The sequence below is a fragment of the Rhincodon typus genome, chromosome 4, assembly GCF_021869965.1.
Source record: "Rhincodon typus isolate 14 chromosome 4, sRhiTyp1.1, whole genome shotgun sequence".
NCBI classification, from domain to species: domain Eukaryota; kingdom Metazoa; phylum Chordata; class Chondrichthyes; order Orectolobiformes; family Rhincodontidae; genus Rhincodon; species Rhincodon typus.
The window spans coordinates 59,938,012-59,951,761 of NC_063335.1; the positions used below are offsets into that span (position 1 = coordinate 59,938,012).

The window sequence follows — 13,750 nt, forward strand, 5'->3', positions numbered from 1 at the left end:
TTCTTTGTTCTTTGTTCTTTGTTCTTTGTTCTTTGTTCTTTGTTCTTTGTTCTTTGTTCTTTGTTCTTTGTTCTTTGTTCTTTGTTCTTTGAGTGGGGACTGCAACTTCACGTAGTACAGAGGGCAGAGAGTGACTGCGCAGGTTTGAGCAGTGAAAGCAGATTCAGAAAGAACAAGGTGTGCTTGGATGGGCAGGGAAGTGATGAGGGAGGTTTTGTCAAAATTATGACAGCAGAGATACTTCCGGTGGTTTGTACCTATTTGGTTTAAAGTGTCATTCCACAGGTAAACAAGTAAGTGATTGCTGGGTATTTCTTCCATGTTAATTTGAATTGGCCAAATGGCTTAGAACAAATGACAATACAGAAAAGGAACTGGCTCTTCAGCCCTCCAAACCTGCACCCCTTTATCTGTCCAATTGTTCTTCTCTCTTTTTGGGAATGGTCTCTATCTCCAACTATCGTTTACTCCTTACCCCCTCTCCCCACCTTTAAACCAGGAAACTTTCTTACAGCTGAAGACCTCGGTTAAGGAATTCAGTTTTCAAGTATTAACATCCAAGTTAATTACGTTGAATGGGTTAGAAGTGGCTGGGCAAGTGATGTGTTGCACCTGTAATATATGGGAACTGCTGGACTTTGGTGTGATTGATAGTGACCACCTCTGCAGAAGATTTTGGTAGTTAGAGAAACTTTGACTTGGAGTTCATGAGCTGGAATCTGAGCAGCAGACACTGATACTGGGATCTTTACTAACAAGAGAAAATCTAACAATCGCCCCTTGACATTCAATGGTGTTGCCATCATTGAATCCCTTACTATCAACATCCTGGGGGTTACCATTGACCTGCAACTGAACTGGACCTCCACATAAACGTTGTCTACAAAAGCAGGTCAGAGGCTGGGAATACTGTGGTGAGTAACTCACCTCCTGACTTCCCAAAGTCTGTCCATCATCTACAAGGCATAAGTCAGGAGTGCGATGGAAAATCGCCACTTGCCTCGATGGGTGCAGTTCTAACAACACTCAAAGCTTGATACCGTCTAGGAGAAAGCAGCCCACTTGACTGGCATCACGTCCACGAACATTCATTCCCTCCACCATGGATGCTTATTAGCAGCAGTGTGTATGATCTACAAGGTGCAACTGCAGCAATTCACCAAAGATCCTCAGCATCTTCCAAACACGTGACCACTTCCACCTAGAAGGACAAGAGCAGCAGATACATGGGAATACCACCAACCTCAAGTTCCCCTCCGAACCACTCAGCATCCTGACTTGGAAATATATTGCCATTCCATTTCATCATAATTAACTCACTGTTGCTGGGTCAAAATCCTGGACCTCCCTTGCTGAGGACATTGTGGATCGACCTATAGCACATAGGCAGCAGTGTTCAAGAAGGCAGCTCACTGCCACCTTCTCAAGGACAACTAGGGGTGGCCAATAAATGTTGGCGAGCCAGTGACACCCACATTCCACAAATGAATGAAAAGAAATCTAATGGGAGGCACTAATAAATGAGATCCTTGGGACACAAAGTAGACTGGCCTCCGAAAAATAAGACTGGTACTGTCAAATTTGGACCCCCATAGTTGGGGACCTGGAGGCCTTCTGGACTCCATATTGAGTTCAATTTTTGGCCTTGAGTTCTCCTATGTTCTTACCCCACCCCACCCCGCACCGCACTGTCCCTATTAGTAGCTATTCGCACTCCTGACCAGATTGTTATCAATCTGTTCTCTCTCTTTGGGCTCTGTCCCCACCCATCATTTCCTCCTTACCCCCTCCCCCCACCCTATTTTCTACATATAAACCAAGATTTTCCTCGCTATCTTCAGTTCTGAGGAAGAGTCACAGGCCTCAACATATTTTTATTTCAATGTGTTTCGCAATTTAATGACCAGGTACTCTGTTTTTGTGATGTTCAGTGAGGGATTAATGTTAACTCAGTTCACGAGGGAGAACTGGCCCTACTCTTCTCTTATGTTGTGCCATTGGATCTTTTATATCCACCTGAGCAGGCAGCTGCGGCCTTGGTTTAACGTCTCCTCTTAAAGGTGACAGCCTGGCAGTGCCGTGCTCCCTCACTACTCTCTCTCATGGTTTATTTTTGAGCCTGACCTAGGACCTGAACCAAGAACTCTGGGTCAGAGGCAGGAGTAGTAGCGACTGAGCTACAGTTGCCCCCCATTTTGGAGATGAGACATGGGCCATTGTCATAATACTGTTGTGGTCATAAGTAACATAATTTTCATAAAGTCAGTATTGTTGAACCTTTTATTTTGTTTGTAAAACATTCATTTAAAGTAACTCGGAAATAAGGTTTAGATTATTTTAAAAGTCTCTCCAGTCGTAGGAAATTGTTATTTTTTTTCTTATGAATCACCAACTGTGAGTTTGTATGTTGGTGAAGAAAGGCACTTTTTCTAAATAGTAACACAGCAAACTTTGTTTTAACTGGCACTTTATGAATGGGCACTTAATAAACTAGAAAAGATTATTTACCTGAAATCCTGGAAGTTTACTGTATTATCGTGATCTCCGATGTCCGAGTAGTCAGTAGTCAGTTGAGAGTGCAAGTGAGAAGGCTCTCTGCTGGTAAGTTTTATTTAAGGCAAAGTTGCATTATTATTCAAGTGATTTTATGTTGAAATAAAGTATACCAGTGATGTGTACACCCCCTGCATTACATTTCTATTACATGTTGTGTTTTTACATTGATTATGTGCATTTCTTGATCAACTGGAAAATTTGACCATGGCCTGGTCCTGGCCCCACAGGAGCCAGTTGATTTAAAATGCTTGCTGTACCTGTTTAGAAAGGACAAGTGGGCTAATATGCAAGGATGTGAAATGCCCTGGTATGGAAGAGCAGGCTGCAGTTCAGTTGTTTAAGGGTTAAACATTTCTTCCTGTTGGGACAGCAGTTTGCAAATGGAGAATGGAATCAGATGAGATGACCGTGAAGGTGAATTCACTCCGATCCATGAGCAACGTTCATTGAGCTCCGTGTATACTGACTGTGTATTGTTTTGTTCGATGGGTAAAAACTAAACTGAGACCCCAGTGGATGAGAGACTAGGAGAGGGAAGGTGTTACTTTATGATCACTGTGGAGCGAAGGCAGTGCTTATGATTGTGACCCCCCTTGAACAAACTGGATTCAGGAGTCTGAGCAGCTAAGGGATGTAGACCTGGATCTAACTCTCACATTGCCTCCTCTGCTTTCAGATGCTGAGCAGCAAAAAACCCAGGAGAAGAAGGATGTCCGTCGGATGTCTTTCCAGAAGCCCAAGGGAACTATTGAATACACAGTGAGTAAAAGCAAGATTAGGAGCTGGCTATGGGATAGGTCGTGAGAGTCCTTCACCTTTTTTGAGAATTGTTTATAATCGGGGAGATGCATTAAATTGCATGGGGGGGACGGACCCATTTTGGTCGTAGATCTATGAGCACTTGTTACAGTGCCCCTTCCCTTGACCGCCACCACTACCACGCTCCTCCTCCTCCCTCTCCCTCCCTCCCCCCCCAAAAAAAAAAAGAAGAAACCTCCTGTAGCTTTGCCCTGGAACGTCCCATGCAACTGACCCCAAATTCCCAACCCTTGCCAAAAATGCAGCTTACTTGTTTCTGTAGGATTGACCCTGTGATAATAGTAGTCAGACAGTCAGAGATATACAGCATGGAAACAGATATGGGATATCCTGTATAAATCTAGTCCTTTTTGCCAGCATTTGGCCCATATCCCTCTCAACCCTTTGTTTTCATGTACCCATCCGATGCCTTTTAAATGTTGTAATCGCACCAGCCTCCACCACTTCCTTTGGCAGCTCATTCCATACATGCACCACCCTCTGTGTGAAAATGTTGTCCCTTAGATCCCTTTTATATCTTTCCCCTCTCACTTTAAACCTATGCCCTCTAGTTTTGGACTCCCCACCCTGGGGGGAAAAAACCTTGCTTATTTACCCCATCCATGCCCCTCATAATTTTATAAACCTTTCCAGGAAAAAGATGGCTGGCTTTTTGGAAACCTAACGTGTGAATTTCAGACCGAGATTCTCAGAGGTTCCCTAATGTAGTTTACACTTTGTTTTGTTGAGCATTTAGGGAAATGATTGCATTCATTGGAGACTTAAAACAAAACTTATCTGTAAATCATGGGAAATCGATAAGCTTTTAAAACTGCAGATTTGTTCCTACTTAGTTTGAATCCTATCTTCAGAAAATATTATAAATATGGTACTTGCGTTCACAGCTGCATCTCCATTGATGATGGAAGCTGGATAAGCAGTTGGCCTTTTTAAACAGTGACTTTAGTAGAATTTAACAATTGTATTAAAAGTTGCAGTTTTACTGAGCTGTGGCAGGAGGGCTGAGAGATAATGTGTTACTTGATGGTTTCACACTTGGAACAGAAGTAGACCATTCAACCCCTCAAGTCTGCTGCACTCTTGATAAGATGAGGGTGACAGTCCTTGACATGGACGTTGCATTCAACAGAGTGGGGGGAGCTCTACACGAGTTGGAGTCATACCTGGCATGCAGGAAGATGGTTATGGTTGTTGGAGTTCAGTCATTTCAGCTCCAGGACTTCTCTGCAGATGTTCCTCAGGATAGTGTCGTAGATTCATATAGTACAGAAATGGACTGTTCGGTCCAACCAGTCCATGCCAATCATAATCGCAAACTAAACTAGTCCCAGTTGCCTGTGGTTGGGCTATATCCCTCTAAACATTTCCTATTCATGTATTTATCTGAATGCCTTTTAAACACTGTTACTGTACCCACATCCGCACTTCCTCTGGAAGTTCTTTCCACGCACGGACCAGTCTATGTAACATTGAAAAATTGCCTCTCATATCCTCTTTAAATCTTTCTCCTTTCACTTTTAATATGCCCCTAGACTTGAAATCCCACACAATCGGGAAAGACGCCTGCCATTCACTTTTTCTATACCCTTCATGATCTTATAAACTTCTATAAGGACATGTCTCAACCTCCGACTCCAGTGAACAAAGTCCCGGCCTCCCCTTATGAACCAAATGCTCATTCCCAGTAATATCCTGGTAAATCTTTTCTGAACTCTCTCCAGCTTAATAATATCCTTGCTGTAATAGGTCCTAGGTCTATCCATCTTCAGTTGCTGCATCAATGACCTTTCCTCCATCAGGAGGTCAAAAGTGGGTATGTTCGATAATGATTGCACAATGTCCAGCATTAGTCGCGACTTCTCCGATACTGAAGCACCCCATGTTCAAATGCAGCAAGACTTGGACGTTATCCAGGCTTGAGTTGACAAGTGGCAAGTAACATTTGTGCCACAAATGCTGGGCAATGACCATCTCCAGTAAGAGACAATCTAATCACCACTCTTTAACATTCCATCGTGTTTCCACCACAGAATTCCCGACTATCACATCCTTGGATTTGTCACATAAACACAGTGGCTACAAGAACAGAGCTGGGAATACTGGGGCGTGTAGCTCACCTCCTGACTTCCCAATTCTGTCCATCATCTACAACATAGAACAGACCCTTCAGTCCAAGATGTTGTGTCGAACTTTTACCCTAAACCTAAGGTCTATTTAACCTCCACCCCTACCTTTTATACTATCATCCATCTGCCTATCTAATAGCTGCTTAAATGCCCCTAATGAGGCCGACTCCACTATCCTCTCCAGCAATGCGATCCACGCTCCTAACCACTCTGAGTAAAGAACCTACCTTTGATGTCTTCCCAATATCTAACTCCACTCACTTTAAAACTATGCCCCCTCGTAATAGCTACCTCCACCCTAGGAAAAAGTCTCTGGCTGTCCACTCTATTTATACCTCTGATCATTTTGTACACCTCTATCAAGTCACCTCTCATCCTTCGTTGTTCTAAAGAGAAAAGCCCTAGCTCTCTCAACCTTTCCTCGTAAGACCTTCCCTCCATTCCAGGCGACATCCTGGTAAATCTCCTCTGCACCTTTTCCAACGCCTCCACATCTTTCCTGTAATGAGGCGGCCAGAACTGGACACAATATTCCAGATATGGCCGAACCAGGCTTTTGTATAGCTGGAGCATAACTTCACGGCTCTTGAACTCAGTCCCTCTATTAATGAAAGTTAACACACCATACACCTTCTTAACAACTCTATCCACCTGGGTGGCAGCTTTCAGGGAACTGTGGACATGAACCCCAAGATCCTTCTGCTCCTCCATACTGCCAAGAATCTTTCCGTTAACCCTGTATTCTGAATCACCTCACACTTTTCAGGGTTAAACTCCATCTGCCACTTCTCAGCTCAGCTCTGCATCCTATCAATGTTCCTTTGTAAACTAGAACAGCCCTCCGCACTATCCACAACTCGACCCATCTTTGTATCGTCTGCGAACTTACTAATCCACCCTTCCACTCCTTCATCCAAATCACTTACAAAAGTCACAAAAAGAAGAGAACCCAGAACAGATCCTTGTGGTACACCACTCGTAACTGAGCACCATGTTGAATATTTTCTGTCCACTACCACCCTTTGTCTTCTAAGGGTCAGCCAATTCTGAATCCAATCTGCCACATTTCCCCCTATCCCATGCCTCCTTACTTTCTGCATGAGCCTACCATGGGGAACCTTATCAAACACCTTACTTAAATTCATGCATACCACGTCCACTGCACTACCTTCATCCACGTGTTTGGTCATCTCTTCAAAGAATTCAGTAAGGTTTGTGAGGCATGGTCTACCCCTCACAAATTCATCACGAATCAAACTGTGCCTATCCAAGTGATCATAAATCCTTTCCAATAATTTGCCCACCACTGAAGTAAGACTAACTGGCCTGTAATTTCCAAGGTTATCCCTGTTCCCTTTCTTGAACAAGGGAATGACTCTTGCCCCTCTCCAATCTTCCAGCACTGTACCCATGCACAGTGAGGACGAAAAGATCATTGCCAACGGCCCCGCGATCTCTTCCCTCTCTTCCCATAGAATCCTTGGACAAATCCCATCAGGCCTAGGGGACTTATCTATCTTCAAGTTCCTCAAAATTCCTAGCACATCTTCCTTACTAACATCCACCTCCTCTCGCCTGTTTCACACTGTCCTCCCCTACAACCAGGTCCCCCTCAGTTGTGAATATCGAAGAAAAGTATTCATTAAGGACCTCTCCTATCTCTTTAGGCTCTGTACACAAATTCCCTTTACCATCCTTGTCTGGCCCCACCCTTTCTCTGATCATTCTCTTATTCCTCACGTACGTGTAAAAGGCCTTGGAGTTTTCCTTGATCGTGTCTGCCAAGGTTTTCTCATGCCCCTTTCTAGCTCTCTTAAGCCCTTTCTTCAGCTCCTTCCTGGCTAACTTGTATCCCTCTAGAGCCTTTTCAGATCCTTGTTTCCTAAACCTTATCTAAGCATCCTTCTTCCTCTTAACCAGTCGTTCGACCTCTCTTGAGAACCAAGGCTCCCTCACTCGACCTCATCTTCCCTGCTGGCTAGGGACAAACATATCGAGCACACGCAGTATGCATTCCTTAAACAATCTCCACATTTCAATAGTGCTCTTCCCTGACAGCATCTGTTCCCATTTTATGTTACCCAGTTCTCGCCTAACAGAATTATAATTACCCTTCCCCCAATTATAAACCTTACCCTGCTGTATGTACCTATCCTTTTTCATGACTGTTGTAAAAGTAACAGAGTTATGATCAGTACCGCCAAAATGTTCTCCTACCAACAGGTCTAACACTTGGCCCTGTTCATTGCCAAGCACCAAATCCAAAGTGGCCTCTCCTCGTGTTGGTCTATCTACGTACTGTGTCAGGAATCCTTCCTGAGCGCACTGGACAAAATCCGCTCCATCTAAACTGTTACAACTAAACAGTTTCCAATCAATATTTGGAAAGTTGATGTCACCCATGATTACAACCCTGTGACTTCTGCACCTTTCCAGTATCTGTGCCTCAATCCGCTCCTCTGCAACTATTAGGGGATCTGTTTTTAAAAAAAACCCCAACAAAGTGACTGTTCCTTTCTTGTTTCTGACCTCAACCCAAACTGACTCTGTAGACATATCATTCTCGAACTGCCTTTCAGTAGCTGCCATACTAGCCCTGACTAGCAATGCCACTTCCCCCACAAGTCAGAAGTGTGATGGAATGCTCCCAATTTGTCTGGATGGGTACAGCTTGACCAACACTCAAGAAGCTTGACACCATCCAGGACAAAGCAGCCCACTTGATTCGCACCACATCCACAAACATCTACTTTAGGGTAGGCAATGGCCTAGTGGTATTATCGCTAGGCTTTTAATGCAGAAATCCGGCTGATGTTCTGGGGACCTGGGCTTGAATCCCACCACGGCAGGTGGTGGAGTTTGAGTTCAATGATTTAAAAAAGAAGTCTGGAATTAAGAATCTACTGATCACCATGAAATAATTGCTGATTGTCGGAAAAACCCATCTTGTTCACTAATGTCCTTCAGGGAAAGAAATCTGCCACCCTCACGTGGTCTAGCCTGCATGTGACTCCAGACCCACCGCAATGTGGTTGACTCTCACCTCCCGTCTGAAATTGCCTAGCAAGCCACTCAGTTGTACCAATCGCTACAAAGTCTCAAAGAAATGAAACTGGACGGATCACCTGGCATTGACCTAGGCACCGGAAATGACAATTGACAGAAGCAGACCTGTCGACCTTGCAAAGTCCTCCTCATGAACATCTGGGGATTAGTGCCAAAATTGGGAGAGATTTCTCACAGATTAGTTATACAACAGCCTGACATTGTCTGTAAGGTATAGCTCTGTGGGTATGACTATGTCCCAGACACCACCATCATCATTCCTGGATATGGCCTGTCCCACCGGTAGGACAGACCCAGCAGAGGTGGTGGCACGCTGGTGTACAGTCAGGTGGGTGTTGCTCTAGGAGTCCTCAACATTGACTCAGGACCTCATGGCTGATGAATCATATTCGTCAATGGTGAACGGCACTTGGAGGAAGCGCTGAGGATGACAACAGCACAACCTGTACTCTGGGTGGGGGCTTTCAGTGTCCACCACCAAGAGCGGCTAGGCAGCAGTACTACTGATCAAGCTGTTTGGGTCCTATAGAACATAGCTGCTAGACTGAGTCTGCGGCAGGTGGTGAGGGAATCAACAAGAGGGAAAAACATAATTGACCTCCTGTCAGCTGCAGTAGCATCTGTTCATGACAGTATTGGTAAGAGTGACCATTGCACAGTCCTTGTGGAGACAAAGCCCCACCTTCATGTTGAGAACAATCTCCAACGTGTTGCGTGGCACTATCACCGTGCTAAATGGGACAGACTTCGCACAGATCTAGCAACTCAAGACTGGGCAACCATGAGGTGCTGTGGGCCATCAACAGCAGCAGAATTGTACTCCAGCACAATCTGTAACCTCATGACCAGGCATATCCCCCACTCAAACATTACCATCAAGCTAGGGGCTCATGGAGAGTGCAGGCAGGCATGCCAGGAGCAGCACCAGGTAGACCTGAAGATGAGGTATCAACATGGTGAAACCACCAAACGGGACTACTTGCATGCCAAACAGCAAAAGCAGCATGGGATAGACAGAGCTAAGTGATCCCACAACCAATGGATCAGATCTAAGCTCTGCAGTCCTGCCACATCCAATTGTGAATGGTGGTGGGCAATTAAACAACTAATTGGAGGAGGAGGCTCCACAAATATCACCATCCTCAATGATGGAAGAGCCCAGCACATCAGTGCAAAAGATAAGGCTGAAGCATTTGCAGCGATCTTCAGCCAGAAATGCCGAGTAGATGATGCATTTCAGCCTCAGCATTGCAGATAGCAGTTTTCAGCCAATTCAATTCACTCCACATGATATCAAGTAACAGTTGGAGACACTGGATACTGTAAAGGCTACGGGCCCTGACAACATTCCGGCAATAGTACTGAAGCCTTGTGCTCCAGCGGCATGGTGGCTCAGTGGTTATCACTGCTTCCTCACAGCGCCAGAGACCCGGTCTGTGTGGAGTTTGTACATTCTCCCCATGTCTGCATGGATTTCCTCCCACAGCCCAAAGATGTACGGGCTAGGTGGATTGGCCATGCTAAATTTGCCCATAGTGTTCAGGGATCTGTAGATTAGGTGGGTTATCAGGGGATGAATCTGGGTGGTATGCTCGGAGGGTCAGTGTGGACTTGTTGGACCGAAGGGCCTGTTTCCACACGTTAGGGATCCTATGAACTATGTTGATAAAAGATTTAGTATAAATTGAATCTCTCCATCTCGCTTAACTTGCTAGAGGTTTGATTAACTTTGTGATTTAAGATCAATTCTTTTTGTAACCGATTCTGTTTACCTGACAACCTATACTGGACAAGCAGAAATTGCCTCCAATTAAATATTGGTTAGACTTGAAGCCAAAGTTTTCAGTTGCCTCTCTGAACTCTGTTCCTGAGCTATTTCCACTTGGCCGACTTTGTCCAAGTCTCTCTCCCGTTGCTACTAAAATCCAGATTCATCCCTTTGTTACTTTTAGACTGCACTATTTCAGTGTACTCCTGGCTGCTCTCCCACAATCTAACTTCTGTAAGCTTGAGGTCATCTAAAATGCTGTTTTCCAAGCCTTAACTCACGGCAAGCCCCATTCACCTATCTACTGACATACACAATGACCTAATCAATTCCGAATCAACCAATGCCTTTTCTTTTTTTTAAAAAAAAAAAAATCTATTCCTTGTTCTCAAATTTCTTCCTATATCTAATCTCCTCTAACCCACAACCCTCCAAGTTATCTGCACTCGCATAGTTTGGGCCTCTTGATCATTCCCAATTACAATTACTCCACTGCTACTGGCAAATCTTCATTTGCCTTGGCCCCCAGCTCAGAAATTCTCTCACCTTTCTGCCTCTCCATCATACATTCCTCTCTCAAGCACTTGCTACAACCAACTTTTTTAATCAAGCTTTTGGTCATCCAACCCAGTGTCTTCTGTGGATCAGTGTCGTATTTTGTCTTCAATGCTCCTATGAAATGTTTTGTAACATTTCATTAAGTTAACTTGCGTTAATGTATAACTTTTAATGCAAGTTTTCCTCTTGTGCCCCTATCTTATTGTGTTATGGACCAGACCAAACCCCCTCAAAAATATATTAAGAAGTTGGCATAGATCTGAACTTTTTCTTATTTTAAAAGTAAGTGTAAGGAGTTGTGTTCCAGATACAATTCAATCGGATGTTGCCGGGGTTGGAGGATTTGAGCTATAGGGAGAGGCTGAATAGGCTGGGGCTATTTTCCCTGTAGCATCAGAGGCAGAAGAGTGACTTTATAGAGGTTTATAAAGTCATGAGAATCATGGATATGCTAAATTGACAAGGTCTTTTCCCTGGGGTTGGTGAGTCCAAAACTAATTGGCATAGGTTTAAGGTGAGAGGGGAGAGATATAAAAGGGACCTACTGGACAACACTTTCACGCAGAGGATGGTGTGTGTATAGAATGAGAGGGCAGAGGAATTGGTGGAGACTGGTATGTTTACAACATTTAAAAGGCATCTGGATGGGTATGTGAATAGGAGGGGTTTAGAGGGATATAGGCCAAGTGCTGGCAAATGGGACGAGATTTATCTAGGATATCTGGTTGGCATGGACAAGTTGGACTGAAGGGGCTGTTTCTGTGAGGTATATCTCTGATTCTAAACTACTCCACTTTAAGCAAAACACACTTTCTACTTTTACGCTACAGTTAAAATACACAAAATAACAATAAAATGAAAAAACTTCCTTAAGCATGACACTATTGAAATGCTTAACAAAGTTTTATATGTGTATATAAGGTGCTAATTAACTGTTCCACTACAATAACATCCCATAAACACACCTTGGGCAAATACAAATTCTGTAAAATAGATTGTCTTACATGCAATTCTAGCAGCAGCAAGAGAACCCCAGCTTTCAGTTATAACAGAAAGAGCAATAAGAGCTTCGACATCTAGCTTCAAGACCCCAACAATTGCAGAAAACTAAAACTACAAATTATGGTTCTGTGGGAGCTCGCCCCCACCCCTTCAGGCTGATTCTGTTGTTCCAACCTTTTTTGGGGAAAAAAAACCCAACTGTGATTTATTGGCTTTAAGCACACTGCTCACCACCTCTGTCTCAACCTTTCTTCATTTTTTGAAAAAAAGGACAAAGTACACCGCTTAAAGTTATAGTATCGTTACCCGCCTCCCCTTTTAAAAACAAATGAACCATCAATATACAAAGATGGCTTTTTTTTTGAAAACCTTTAGCCTTTCATTATTAATACACGGCAATGCATATACGTTACATTGCGTGTAAGCATGCAAACTTCACTACTACAGTCTATTTCAGTCTGTTTATTATCACCACTGAATGTCTGTCTTCGGTCATCAGAGTTGTGGCAACCTGTCGGCAGTTACGTTCTCTCATCCTGCCACCTGTACAATTTTCAAATTGAATGGCTACAATAGTAATCTCCATCTAAGCAATCAGTACTTTTATCCTTTCTTTTCCCAAAAGCTTTAAGGGGTAATGATCAGTAGTTATAATTGTCTCAGTAACATTACTGGCAATAGAAGTTGCAATGCCAACACTAAACTCAAGATTTTGTTCTCAATTGTGGAATATTTCTATTGATGATTATTCAGTTTTCTGGAAAAATACACAATGAATCTTTCTATCTTCTTGCAAGAGTACAGTGCCGATACTCTCATCACTTCAATTGATAACTACTTTGGCTTTGCATAATTAGGTGTGGCTAACTGGGGCAGTGGTTAACACATCTTTCAGGTTGTCAAATGCCTTCTGGCATTCCTTTGTCCACTGAAATTTTCAGCACTACTTCAACAAAGTCAGTTAGTGGAGCGACCACGCTGCTAAAAATTGGTATGAACTTCCAATAAAAGACACTCAATCCCAGGAATCGTAGTACTTCCCTCCACGCTGATGGTGTGGGAAAATCATCAATGTTTTCGCATGCTGTGGGGCCATTTGCCCATATCCAACGACATGGCCTGGAAAACTGTCTTGAACTTTTACGAACTCACTCTCAGCTATGCATATCATCAAGTCCACCTGCCGAAGTCAATCGAACAATTCTGATAGATGCTGCAAGCGTTCCTACCACGTGTGACTAAAAGTCACCAGATCATCAATGTACACTATGCAATTGGGTAGTCCCGAAATTGGTTAGTCTTTGAAATGTGGCTGGTGAATTTTTCATATCAAAAGCCATAACTTTAAACTGGTACAGTCCGTTTGACATCATGAAAGCTGGATTTTCCTTCAGTCTTTTGGATAAAGATACCTGCCAGTATCCTCTGTGTAAGTCCAACTTTGAAATATAGGTTGCTTGTCCCATCTTCCAAACATGGAATAGGATATGAATCAGATTTTGCAACTACATTGACTTTGCGATAGTCTACATGCAATCATTGGGTATCATCTGGTTACAGCATCATTACTATGAGTGAGCTTCATTTCTTGTAACCCACTTCGATTGCGTTGTCTTTGAGCATGCGCTTAATCTCTTTTGAACCTTTGCCAACTTTACAGGGTTATGTCTACAAGGATGTTGCTTAATTGGAACAGCATTTCCTATACCTACATCAAGCATAATTAGAGAGCAAAAGAACTGCGGATGCTGTAAATCTGGAGCAAAAACAAAGTTGCTGGAAAAGCTCAGCAGGTCTGGCAGCATCTGTGGAGGAGAAAACAGAGTTAACGTTTCAGTCTGGTGACCCTTCCTCA

General features: G+C 43.5%; 1 protein-coding gene across 1 annotated transcript in view; it reads left to right on the plus strand.

Annotated features, from left to right (window-relative positions):
* oxr1a (oxidation resistance 1a) overlaps positions 1–13,750 on the plus strand; it is a 245,534-nt gene that overhangs the window by 105,788 nt on the left and 125,996 nt on the right. The window contains exon 4 of the mRNA XM_048596118.1: positions 3,233–3,315. Coding sequence (XP_048452075.1) covers positions 3,233–3,315 — 83 coding nt within the window. The remainder of the gene's footprint in view (positions 1–3,232; positions 3,316–13,750) is intronic.